Source organism: Terrapene carolina, unplaced genomic scaffold, assembly GCF_002925995.2.
Source record: "Terrapene carolina triunguis isolate 2854851 unplaced genomic scaffold, T_m_triunguis-2.0 Scaffold35473, whole genome shotgun sequence".
Lineage (NCBI taxonomy): Eukaryota > Metazoa > Chordata > Testudines > Emydidae > Terrapene > Terrapene triunguis.
Window position 1 is genome coordinate 21,626 of NW_020699824.1, and position 13,179 is coordinate 34,804.

At 47.8% G+C, this 13,179-nt stretch overlaps 1 protein-coding gene across 1 annotated transcript; it reads right to left on the reverse strand.

Annotated features, from left to right (window-relative positions):
* Nucleotides 1–428: 428 nt before the first annotated feature.
* Nucleotides 429–12,729, reverse strand: LOC115271536 (zinc finger protein 883-like; the record flags this gene model as incomplete). Its single annotated transcript, XM_029914355.1, has 4 exons — nt 429–665; nt 3,730–4,917; nt 5,280–5,384; nt 12,583–12,729. Coding segments are annotated over 4 exons (1,472 nt in total), but the record flags the coding sequence as incomplete, so codon positions are not given.
* Nucleotides 12,730–13,179: the final 450 nt, after the last annotated feature.

The following is a 13,179-nucleotide window of genomic DNA, read 5'->3' on the forward strand; positions in this document are numbered from 1 at the left end:
TGCCCCTGGGTCCCTCCTGTTCTCTGGCCTCTCCTATACATGAGGTCAGACCCAGATGATCTGCTGCTCCCTTGTGGCCCTAAACCCCGACGACTGTCAGGGGAGAGGAGGGAGAGGCTGGGGGCGGAGAGGTGATGGGGAGGGAGAGCACCAGGGTGGTTCAGGGGAGCAGGGCAAGGAATCAGCTGGGAAGGGGAGAGGGGAGAAGGGATAATGGCGGGTCCCCAAAAAGTCAAACTGCAGCTGGGTTGGTGGGTTGCCCTAGGGAAAAGTTTGGGACCAATTACTCTGCTCACTGGGCTAACCGTGATATGGTGGGTGCCACCACGCCTGCCTCCTCCCCTGGATGCCGGGGGTGGAATGAGGCAAGTGCCTCCCCCATTCTCGGAAGTAATGACGTAGGCACCTAAGCCACCTGGTTCCCAGTCTGTGGATCAGAAGCAGAGATCCACCGCTCTCTGTCTGAGGTTTGGGCGTAGCATTTCCCTGTCATGGGCCTCTCCCCTGGCTAGCTTAGGTGAGAAGCCACCTAGCACGACAGGGTTTGTGGATCCCATTCCAAGGTGCCAATTTCTCCCCATTCGCTGTATAGGAGCCTCAGTGCCGATCTCTATCCATTCGCTGTACAGGAGCCTAGGCGTCGATCTCTCTGGTGGCACAGGTCCCTGTTAGGAACCAGACACAGACCTGAATCAGAATCTCTGTAAGCTACACCAGGCGGAGTTTCTGTTAAAAATAGTGATTTTTCTTCATCTCTCTCATGTTCAACACGGATTTCATTTTATACTCCTTTGCAGCACCTACAAAGGATTAGTTCAACACAAACACTGCTTCTATTTCCTCCACATGTTAGGGACATTGTCACGTTATTGATTTGAACTGGGACCATATAGAACATGGTTGCAACCAAAGTCCTGTAGTGGCACCAAATCTTGTATAAAGGGGGTCAAATAGGGTGTCTAAAACAAGGTTATGGTTTGCTGGTTATGATTATGCTGTCTATATGCATATATCATTTCTGTATTTAAAGTTATAAGTATTGGCTCTATACTGTCTGTATTTCAAACACGTGCTATGCTTCTGGGTGATGCCCCAGACAAGTTGGTGTCAGCTCTGCCTAGCCTGCTTGATGGCCCATTAAGGACCATCGGCTACACAACTGACCCATTGAAAGAAGGCAGATACGCCTTGTAACTCAGCAAAGTATGCAGGAACTGGCCCATGTGACTCCAGACTCCATTTTGCTGTAATTTTCCACAGTAAGGACAAAGAGGTGTTCTTACACCTGGAAAAGACTATAAAAGGCTGATGCCTGATCTTCATCTTGTCTTCAATCCTTCTTCTTACCTCTGGAGGGACTTTGCTACAAACTGAAGCTCTACACAAAGGACTGATGACCCATCCCAGCTGGGGATGTATTCCAGAGACTTGATTTGATCCTGCAGTTTATTCCATCACTGCTACAAGCCTGAACCAAGAACTTTGCCATTACAGGATGTAATTGATTCCATTTAGCCAATTCTAACTCTCATCTCTATCTTTTTCCTTTTATGAATAAACCTTTAGATTTTAGATTCTAAAGGATTGGCAACAGCGTGATTTGTGGGTAAGATCTGATTTGTATATAGACCTGGGTCTGGGGCTCGGTCCTTTGGGATCAGGAGAACCTTTTTTCTTTTACTGGGGATTGGTTTTCATAATCATTTGTCCCCATAACGAGTGGTACTGGTGGTGATACTGGGAAACTGGAGTGTCTAAGGGAATTGCTTGTGTGACTTGTGGTTAGCCAGTGGGGTGAGACCGAAGTCCTCTCTGTCTGGCTGGTTTGGTTTGCCTTAGAGGTGGGAAAACCCCAGCCTTGGGCTGTAACTGCCCTGCTTTAAGCAATTTGTCCTGAATTGGCACTCTCAGTTGGGTCCCGCCAGAACCAGCATCGTTACAGACATTTCACCAATCAAAATCTTAGCTAGGAGATATCTGCAGGAGTAACCTCCTGTAAGCCCTGGCTCATAACATCTTTGGGAACCAACTGCGTGAGCATATTGCAAAACTCCAAGCCACATACGGTGGTACTTTCTTCTCGGGTCACCTGAGATAATATAGGCCTAACGAACTGAACAATACTGTGATTGCATGCAGTTCCTTCAGTAAGGTGTAGAATTTGGAGTGGGTTGTTGTTTAGCATTTCATAGTGGAGAATTAAAAACACAAATGTTTCCTTGGTAGCATGTCCTATTGGAGTATTCTTGGAGTATTCTCCCATGTTGACCGAACTGCATTAGAATCTCCATAGTTGACCGAACGGTCATCATGGAGGGGTGGCGGAAAAGCAAGAATAAAATAAATGACTATTTTTTGCCAGATAGCCATTTGTCTCAAAGTCCCCAATAAATCTGAGCTGCATTCCCTCAAACAAAACTAGTGTCCCATTATGTAACCAAACGATCTTTAGGAAAGGGAGAAAAATCCACAACACTGAGAGGAATAAGACACTTTCCGTTTTATATAAAGTAAAATTCCAGAGCAGATTATATCTGATGACTCACAATCAGGACAACGGGTTCACATTGTGTTCAAATGTGTTTTGTTCAGCACTGTCTCCTTTTATTGAGTCATGTTATTTAGCAAAGTTTTAGCATTATCATAGTGGGGAGGGGAACAGCCAAACTTCTAATTTGCAAACAATCCATACTCAGCAAGAAAAAGCCCAGAAGCTGCTTTGCAAAAGGACGGAGACCAGCATTTAAACTCATAATCATCAAACTGTGTTTTGGATACATTTGGATTCCTCGTCCGGGTCTGGGACATTTTCCTCTCCAGTCCTCATGAGTCTGATTTAGGATCAAGGAAATCAAAGAGTGACTCCCAGGCAAAGTGAGCTGAGGACATGTCATCACATGACCCTTTGGGAGGTGGAGAGTTTGAAGGTGGAAAAGATAAATTCTACATGGCTCGGACAGAGAGTAACTCTGATGGGAATCCCCCCATCTCCTTCAGCACCACAGAAGCTGAATTGACGCTTTCCCCTCTGCTCAGGCTCCTTGTTATAGTTAAATACATTTTAAATGAGGATAAGGGTACCAAACATCACTGCTATTCATCCCAACTCAGAGCAACGTGACAACAACTGGGAATGAGACGATCAGTCCCCAAAAAAGGGACTCGGTGACTTTAACAATTGCTTTGCAGTGGGAGGAGGAGTATAAATGTGATGCTTAAGGTTTGTTGAGATTAGGAAAACGACAGAGGTTAGGTCAGGTCATGAGGAAACTTTCCCTATAACCTGGGCATCTAGACATGGGTCAAGAATAGCTGAGGTAGCTCACGCCTCGAAAAATCACAGTGGAAATGAATATTTTACCTCAATGTAGCTAGCTGAGATAACCCCAGTTTCTCCCATCTGTGTCTGAAGGACATTCCTGGCAGGCAGGATGTACAATCCCATTATTGTTAGAAAGGACCTTGGGCTTCACCCAAAAGAAGGTCTAGCTGCAAAAGGCAGAAGTTGGCAACTCCCCTGAGGGACCACCGTGAAGCAAATGGTGCAAACAGAATTGAAGGTCACTATATGGGAATTAGCAAAAGTATTAAAGAAAAAAAAATCTTTCGACAACCATAGACAAGGTCTTAATTATGGCTTATTGCCCTGGCAGATTCTCTGATGATAAGTAAGGGCTGAGCTCTGATGGAAGTTTTTCCTACACTCACTGCATTCGTAGGGCCGCTCACCTGTGTGGATTCTCTGATGCGTAACCAGTGCTGAGTTACGTGCGAAGTTTTTCCCACACTCACTGCATTCATAGGGTCTCTCTCCGCTGTGGATTCTCTGATGGGCAATCAGGGCTGATTTGTCAGTGAAGCTTTTCCCGCACTCACAGCATCCATAGGGTTTCTCCCCTCTGTGTATTCTCTGATGTGCAATAAGCGCTGAGCTCTGAGTGAAGGTTTTCCCGCACTCACAGCATTCATAGGGTCTCTCTCCTGTGTGGATCCTCTGATGCGTAACAAGGACTGATCTCTTAGTGAAGGTTTTCCCACACTCACTGCATTTATAGGGTCTTTCTCCTGTGTGGACTCTCTGATGTATAAGAAGGTCTGAGCTTTCAGTGAAGGTTTTCCCACATTCACTGCATTCGTACGGTCTCTCCCCCGCATGGATTCTCTGATGTCTTATAAGGGCTGAGCTCCGAGGGAAGTTTTTCCCGCACTCACAGCATTCATATGGTCTCTCTCCCCTGTGGATTCTCTCATGGATAGTAAGGTTTGAGCTCTGAGTGAAGCTTTTCCCGCACTCACTGCATTCATACGGTCTCTCCCCAGTGTGGATTCTCTGATGCGTAATAAGGGCTGAGCTGTTCGTGAAGTTTTTCCCACACTCACAGCATCCATAGGGTCGCTCCCCTGTGTGGATTCTCTGATGTATCAGAAGAGCTGAACTCTGAGCAAAGCGTTTCCCGCACTCACAGCATTCATAGGGTCTTTCTCCCGTGTGAATTCTCTGATGTGTAACGAAGGCTGAGCTCTGAGTGAAGCTTTTCCCACACTCACAGCATTCATAGGGTTTCTCTCCCGTCTGGATTCTCTCATGGTTAATAAGATCTGAGCATCTACTGATGTTTTCCCCACACTCAGTGCCTGGGTTGTTTCTCTTTCCCCTGAGGATTCTCTGCTGGGCTGGGGTTCCCTTGACATCTTTGTGAGTTTCCCAACAATTAATGGATTTACCCACTTTTTCCTCTATGTGGTTTCCCGGCTGCTGCTCTGGCCTCTGCTGATGCCCATAACCTTCTCCCTGCTCACAATTCCCAGGCACATTCCCTTTGGCTCTTTGTGATGATGCCCTGTACAGTTCCACTTGTTCAGTATCTTCCTCTTTAGAATTCTGCTCCCTCGTCTCACTCACCGTCCCATCACCTGCTGGGATAGAGAGGGAAACCTCAGAAACAGGAATGGAAAAGAGAGAGCAAACCAAAGTCTGTGCTGGAGAAACAGACAGACAGAAAAAATCAGGAACTGAATTTCCCCAAACTTTTCCCCACGGGGAGTCAGGAGAGGATCAATTCTGCCTCCACATCCCACCCAAAAACTCATGGGAGAAGGGAGGTTAGGGAGGGAGCTACTGCGAGATGTCAGTCAGGATGGGTGGGAAGCCAGGAGTGGTATTGGCTGTGAGTATATGACACCTGCTGGACACGGAGAGCTTCCAAGGTCTCTGTAGGGAATCCCAGCTGTTTCCTTCAGGCACGGACAGTTTTTGAGTTTGTTTAATGATTCCTCACCCGTGCAGATGCCCTCTCTGTCCTCCGAGCTCTGGAGATCTGGGACCAACGGCTCTTCCCCTCGTTCCAGCTGGGAGCTCACATCAGGTCTGGATACTGGGAACCCTGCTCAGGAAGATCAGGAGAATTCATTTGTCACCAAAAAAAAAAAAAAAAGTGTCATTATTTTACTGCTTTAAAATGGGCTGGGGATAAAATCCCAGGGCAGCCCCGCAGGTGCTCAGAGGCAGAGGCACCAACGTCCCACGCTCCCAGGGGGTGCTTCACCCCTGCTCCGCCCCAGGCCCTGCCCGCATCCCACCCCTTCCCCTAAGCCCACGCCCCACCCCATCCCCCGCCTCTTCCTGCCCTGCTCCTCCCCCTCCGCCCCAGCGCCTCCTGCCCGCCGCTGCACAGCTGATTGTGGTGGGCGGGAGGGCTGGCAGTGAGGGAGAGAAGCTGATCCGCAGGCCTGCTGAGCACCCACTAATTTCTTCCCCTGGGTGCTCCAGCCCCGGAGCACCCACAGAGTCGGCGCCTATGCTCAGAGGTGCAGGACCCACTTTTTATGGGGGATTTAACTACCCCCACCTCCGTCAGGAACGCAGACAAAGGGGCTCCTAGAACACAGCGATGGTAACTCCATGTCCCGGAGAGCGACGGTCCCCTGCAAATGCTTCTTGCTGATCTCAGAGGCCCAGAGAGAAGGAGAGCGCTAGGGAAGCCGGGACGGGCGAGCGTGGGCTGGTGAGGTGCAGCGTAGCGAGGAATAGGAGGGAGCGGGGATGATACTGAATGCAGGCTGTCAGGAGCAGTAGATGTCAGGAGACCACATTTTGAGGCAACAGGGAATCTAGCAAATCAGGTGTAACGGAGGTGGGAGGGGGATGAACATGGAAGGCTGGAGAATTTAGGACCAACAGACTCTAATTCCCCTAGAAAAGGAGAATGTGAAAAGTAAGAATCAGGCCACGTGACTTCAGGAGGGACGGACTCAAGGAGCCTGATGGGAAGAGGGTTTGTGGCTGCTGCAGATGGGGAGGGAATCTCAAGAAGTCTCACTACCAACCCATGACATCGCCAGGGACACACACACACACACTTGGGCCAGGGAAGGGGTCGTGTTGTGGCTGGGAGGAACACAGGGATTCAGAAATGGTGCAGCTCTGTCATATTGAGGAACACTGCATGGGGACGGGGCTATTGGGGTGTTTACGGTCGGAATCATGTGGTTTAGTTTAATGGGGCTGTGACAAAGGGGGGATTTTTTGTAATATTTTTATGAATCCTGAACATAAGAACAGCCGTACTGGGTCAGACGAAAGGTCCATCCAGCCCAGTATCCTGTCTACCGACAGTGGCCAATGCCAGGTGCCCCAGAGGGAGTGAACTTAACAGGTAATGATCAAGTGATCTCTCTCTTGCCATCCATCTCCCCAAATTAAGAAACACAGTAAAAGAACTAAAAAAGAGCCACCGTGGCTTAACAACCATGTAAAAGAAGCAGTGGGAGATAAAAAGGCATCTTTTAAAAAGCGGAAGTCAAATCCTAGTGAGGTAAATAGAAAGGAGCAAAAACACTGCCAAATGAAGTGTAAAAATGTAATAAGAAAAGCCAAAGAGGAGTTTGAAGAACGGCGAGCCGAAAACTCCAAAGGTAATAACAAAATGTTTTTTAAGTACCTCAGAAACAGGAAGCTGCTAAACAACCAGTGGGGCCCCTGGATGATTGAGATACAAAAGGAGCTTGTGCCTGCTTGTGCCTCATTTTCCCCAATGCGCTGCATTGCTCCCTCGTGGTTAGAAAAGCCCTGTTTCCTCTCAGGACAGGTGAAGAGTCATAGACATGGGTCTATTCTGTCTGTTCCTTAGGTTCCATATCAATGGCGCTTTTGAGAATACACTGGCAGCTCCAATTACCCAGACACTGACACATAGCAAACAATGAGCAAGAAGGATATGGATTTCCCCACCTCTTAGCAGCGAGGCTGTGACCGAACACACCCCTGGATTCACACCCGACACACTATTGTAAAAATCTATGTACAAAGTACGCCTTGGGAGGGATCATTTGCAAACTCATAATTTGCTGGTCGTTATTGTCCTGCATTAATAGGAGCATTGCCAGCAGATTGAGGGAAGTAATTATTCCCCTCTATTCGGTACTGGTGAGGCCACATCTGGAGTATTGTGTCCAGTTTTGGTCCCCCCACTACAGAAGGGATGTGGACAAATTGGAGAGTCCAGCGGAGGGCAACAAAAATGATGAGGGGGCTGGAGCACATGACATATGAGGAGAGGCTGAGGGAACTGGTATTATTTAGTCTGCAGAAGAGAAGAATGAGGGGGGGGGGATTTGCTAGCTGCTTTCAACTACCTGAAGGGGGTTCCAAAGAGGATGGAGCTCGGCTGTTCTCAGTGGTGGCAGATGACAGAACAAGGAGCAATGGTCTCAAGTTGCAGTGGGGGAGGTTTAGGTTGGATATTAGGAAAAACTTTTTCACTAGGAGGGTGGTGAAGCACTGGAATGGGTTCCCTAGGGAGGTGGTGGAATCTCCTTCCTTAGAGGTTTTTAAGGTCAGGCTTGACAAAGCCCTGGCTGGGATAATTTAGTTGGGATTGGCCCTGCTTTGAGCAGGGGATTGGACTAGATACCTCCTGAGGTCCCTTCCAACCCTGATAGTCTATGATTCTATGAACTTGGTAACCTATTCCAGTACTTAATGACTCTTATAGTTGAAAAGTTTTTCCTACTAGCCAACCCAAACCTCCCTTGCTGCAGATCAAGCCAATTACTCCTTGTCCTAACCCAGTGGACGTGGAGAACAATTGATCACTGTCCTCCTTTGTAACAGTTTTTAACATACTTGAGGACCATTATCAGGTCTTTTCTCAAGATTAAACATTCCCGGTTCTTTCAACCTTTCCTCATAGGTCACATATGCGGTAGCTTTATAGGTATTTTCCTCTGCATTTGCGTTTGTCAAGGTCAGAGTAAACGATGTTGCAGTAACTGAGGCAGGAGATGATGAGTGCCCTGAACAAGAATTTCAGCTCTGTGGATGGGTAGGAACGGCCATAGTTTAGGGACATTCAGCAGAAAGAAAATCCAAGATGTAGACCTATCATGAGAACATGGAGAGGGGTCTGTGTCAAAGATACGGGCCTGCGTGACAGGCAGGACAGTGATGCTTTCCACAACGATAGAGAAAAAAAGAGATGGTGGGATGGCTGGGGGAATATTAAGAGCTCTGTTTTAGCCATTCTAACTGTTGAGTTTGAGCTGATGGACAGACATTCCAAAGGAGAGGTTAGAGAGAGCGGCGGGGATTTTAGTTTGGACAGAAGGAGGCGGGTCTGGAGTGGAGAGGTAGATCTGTGAGTCACCAGTTGTATTTGTGTTTGTGGATGAGACTACCCAGAGATCAGGTGTAGAGGAAGAACAGAAGGGGACCAAGGACAGGGTAGTATCCTGTATCAGAGGCCTGGTGTGAGACCTGGGGCCTGAACTAAAGTAGTGGTAAAGCCCTGCTCATATAAAGCAACGTTAGTAAAAGTCAGGCTGTGAAGAGACATCACAGAACCTGGCAAGAACAGGGTTTTTGCAGTGACCCATCCACTCCCAGTCTTTATTCAGGCCTAATTTGATGGTGTCCAGTTTGCAAATTAATTCCAGTTCTGCAGTTTCTCGTTGGAGTCTTGTTTTTGAAGATTTTTTGTTGAAGGATTGCCACTTTTAAGTCTGTTATTGAGTGTCCAGGGAGACTGAAGTGTTCTCCTACTGGTTTCTGAATGTTATAATTCCTGATGTCAGATTTGTGTCCATTTATTCTTTTGCGTAGAGACTCTCTGGTTTGGCCAATGTACATGGCGAGAGGCATTGCTGGAATATGATGGCATAGATCTGAATAAAGACTGGGAGTGGATGGGTCACTACAGAAACTAATTTCCCCTTGCCGATACTCGCACCTTCTTGTTAACTGTTTGAAATGGGCCACCTTGATTACATTGGCCTCATTAGCACTACAAAAGTGATTTCCACCCCTTCTTGTCAACTGTTGAGAATAGCCCACTTCCACCTTAATTGAATTGGCTCGTTAGCACTGACCCCCCACTTGGTAAGGCAACTCCCAACTTTTCATGTGCTGTGTATTTATACCTGCTACTGTATGTTCCACTCCATGCATCTGATGAAGTGGGTTTTAGCCCACGAAAGCTTATGCCCAAATAAATTTATTAGTCTCTAAGGTGCCACAAGACTCCTCGTTGTTTTTCCTGATACAGACTAACACGGCTGCCACTCTGAAACCTGACTAATCTCCATCCCTTGTCATTGATCTCAGCTGTTCCATGGCACCCAGAGCCTCTATGAGGAAGCAGTATTGAAAAGTTTGGGACTTCAGATCAGAATGTGCCAAACGGACGGGTAAAAGAGAGTGAAGTGCATGTGTGCGGCCCCGTTAACAGCCGGAGTGTAGGCTTGGGACTTAACTCACCCCCATACTAAACCAGCCTTGGGTGAAACTTAGGGATTTCCCCACTAAAATGAAGGGGAAAAATGCCCTGCTGCTGCTAAGGTGCCCCCACTTCAGGAATTCCCCTAACAAGAGTTATAACACCAAGGGTTGTAAAGTAGAGACACCCAGTTCAGTGGGAAGTTTAGGGAGGAAACAGAAAGGCCCCAAGAATTGGTAAAATAGATTAGATAAGCTCTGACCTGCAAATCTATGGTGACCATCTGCACAGACAAAGAAGGTCACCAAAAAGTTACAATTTGGGCACGAGAGATAGAATGGAAAAAGAGATGAGCAGAGAGGAGATGATATAGGTGCCAGTGCATGATTGGTTAAATTTTGTTACCTAGGGGTATTGAATAATGTGATAGGTTTAGTGAAGTTAAAGGAGGTAGCTATATAATGTAACAATAAAACAATGCTCTTTGGGAACCATCTCTGGACGGCAATTTAACATCAAGCTGCTAGAATCATAGACTATCAGGGTTGGAAGGGACCTCAGGAGGTATCTAGTCCAACCCCCTGCTCAAAGCAGGACCAATCCCCAACTAAATCACTGACCTTGCGTGGCGTGCAAAGGCAGCACCGGCACCCCCAGATGAGAGGATCTTGATTGGCCATTCGGTGAAATCTGTCTGTATATTGGGACTCTGCCCCCCAAAGAGACACTCTGCACCCCATATTCACCATGGTGATATAACTATGACATGTTTCGTACAAAAATATGCCTTGTGAGGTATCATTCTAAAGTCTTAATCTGTTGAACATAAATAGCCTGTTAAGTTGTCTGTGCTCTCATTGCATATGAAGTTATAAAGTTTGGCTATGTATGCGCTACTGAAACATGTGAGGTTGGCAACACCCACAAGCAGCCTTTCAGGTACAACAATAAAAAGGCCACACAATGTTGATGGCCTATTGAGGAAATACAAACACTCATAAGGATTACCCCAGGAACTGGGTACCATAGAAACCTCTGCGAGATAGAATCATAGAATCACATCATAGAATCATAGAATATCAGGGTTGGAAGGGACCTCAGGAGGTATCTAGTCCAACCCCCTGCTCAAAGCAGGACCAATCCCCAACTAAATCATCCCAGCCAGGGCTCTGTCAAGCCGGGCCTTAAAAACCTCTACTAGCACTACACCATGGGAACTGTTTGACCCAGGTCACAGCAAAAGAGCTTTCCAGCAAGTTGGAAAAAGATATAAAAGGGGGGAGTGACATCATCTCTTGGCCTCACTCCCCACACAAGAAACTCCTGGAAACACCTGAGGATCGAAGACTAAACTGGGAAGTGCTGGTCACAGGGTAAGGGGATTTCTAGACCTGTGTATGGAAGCTTGATGAACTGCTTGTACTATCTAACAGGGTGAGACACTGTTTGATAGGCTAGGTCTACACTACGGGGGGGGGTCGACCTAAGATACGCAACTTCAGCTACGTGAATAGCGTAGCTGAAGTTGCGTATTTTAGGTCGACTTACCTGGCTGTGAGGACGGCGGCAAGTCGACCGCTGCCGCTCCCCCGTCGACTCTGCTTCCGCCTCTCGCCGCGGTGGATTTCCGGAGTCGACGGCAGAGCGATCGGGGATCGATTTTATCGCGTCTACACTAGTGCAATGGCTGACAGAGCATTCAATGAATACATTGCCGGTGGATGTCGGTGTAAGTGCGAGCTTGGAGGGCTTTGCAGTTTGTCACAACCTCACAGTGCAAGAGGGAACCCAGATTGGTATGACAGAGGGCTCAGCTGTACCACAGTTCCAGGCTGCACTCGGGGGTGAGGAGGGAGAGACCCATCACATTGAGCAGGGCCGGCTCTACCATTTTTGCCGCCCCAAGCAAAACTGCCGCCCGAACTGCCGAAGCGCAAAAAAAAAAAAATAATAAAGCAGAATGCCGCCCCTTAGCATGTGCCGCCCCAGGCACGTGCTTGCTCCGCTGGTGCCTGGAGCCGGCCCTGACAGTGAGCATAAGAGATTTGCTTGGCATATGGATTCTGTGTGTGTTGCTAATAAATAGATGTTTAGAGCATAATTGTCTAAGGTTCTTTCACTGGGAAAAGGTTCTGCAGACCCGTAGAGCCCCAAGCCCTGTGGGGAGGGATGGGTACTTAAATTGACCAGGTTTTCCCTGAGCCCCATGGGTAAAGGTAGGTGCTTTATACCCCGAGCCCTCAGTAGGGAAAGGGTGGGAGTACCTAAATTGACCGGGTCATGCCTTGAGCCCTCGATAGGGTATAGGAGGATTGCTCTAATTTTTTATGGGTAACAAGGAGGTTCCCAGCAGTCTGCTCTCACAGTGGTTGCCTCAGGAGGACATGCTGTGGCCATCGGATCTGAGCCCTACCGCTGTTAACTTTCACACAGTGCGTGTTGCGGATTTTTCTTGCATCCTGCATTCTTGGAAGCTTTGCCCTGATACCAAACATTTCTGAGCTAAGAGGAATATTTGGAAGTGTTCGAACATCCACCTGTAGCGTTTGGCCTGCTCACTACGGAAAAGTTTTGCCAACATTGCTCTGTCAGTTAGCTGGGTGGAAAAAAAAAAATCACATCCCTACCGGACATAACGATGCCATCAAAGCTCGAGTGTACAGACAGTTATACAACAAAAAAATCCATTAAAAACAAGGAAATTAAATGCCCACAAATGACATTAAAGCAAAGTTATGGTGGCCCAGTGCTGCCTCGTGCCCTTCCAGCACGTGGATGGTGGCTAAACTTAAAACGAGGAAATGAAGGAATGAAACGAAGAGTTTACATACATACCACCCCGACAAAGCTCTCTTACTTTTGCCCTTACCCTCTAGCTCTGAAGCTGGCAATAGCCACTGGAAATAGATCTGGGAAGGTGGTGCAAAGTCTAACGAAATACCAATAGAAGTGGACAATTTTCCATCTCTTGAAGTCTGCAAATCAAGCCTGGATGCTGTGATGAAGAGAGAATGTTCTTAATGGTTTCTCTGAATACTGTGTGGGTGCCTCAGTTTCCCCTATGCATTTCTTAAGTATCTAGGTGGTGGGATAAGGGGGTGTGATTGGTGCAGAGCCCTAGAGGGCCAGTGTGATGCTGTCTGCTCAGAGAATGGCCGACATCCCGTCTCCTGGCAACTGATGGCCTGGGCCCCTCCCCTGCAAGGTGCCAACTGAAGGTGTTGGAGAACAAAGAGATCAGGTGACCTCCTGGCCCGGGAAAGAGACAAAGGCCAGAGGAGGGGTTGGAGGGGGCTTCAGTTTGGAGCTGGCTGGGGAAATGGAGAGGGGCCCAGACGGGGTCTGGCCTCCCTGGCCCCAAGATGGACCTGACTAAGGGGTCCTGTTTCTGTACCTACAAGCTCTGTTTTAGACCGTGTTCCTGTTGTCTAATAAACCTTCAGTTTTCCCGGCTGGCTGAGAGTCA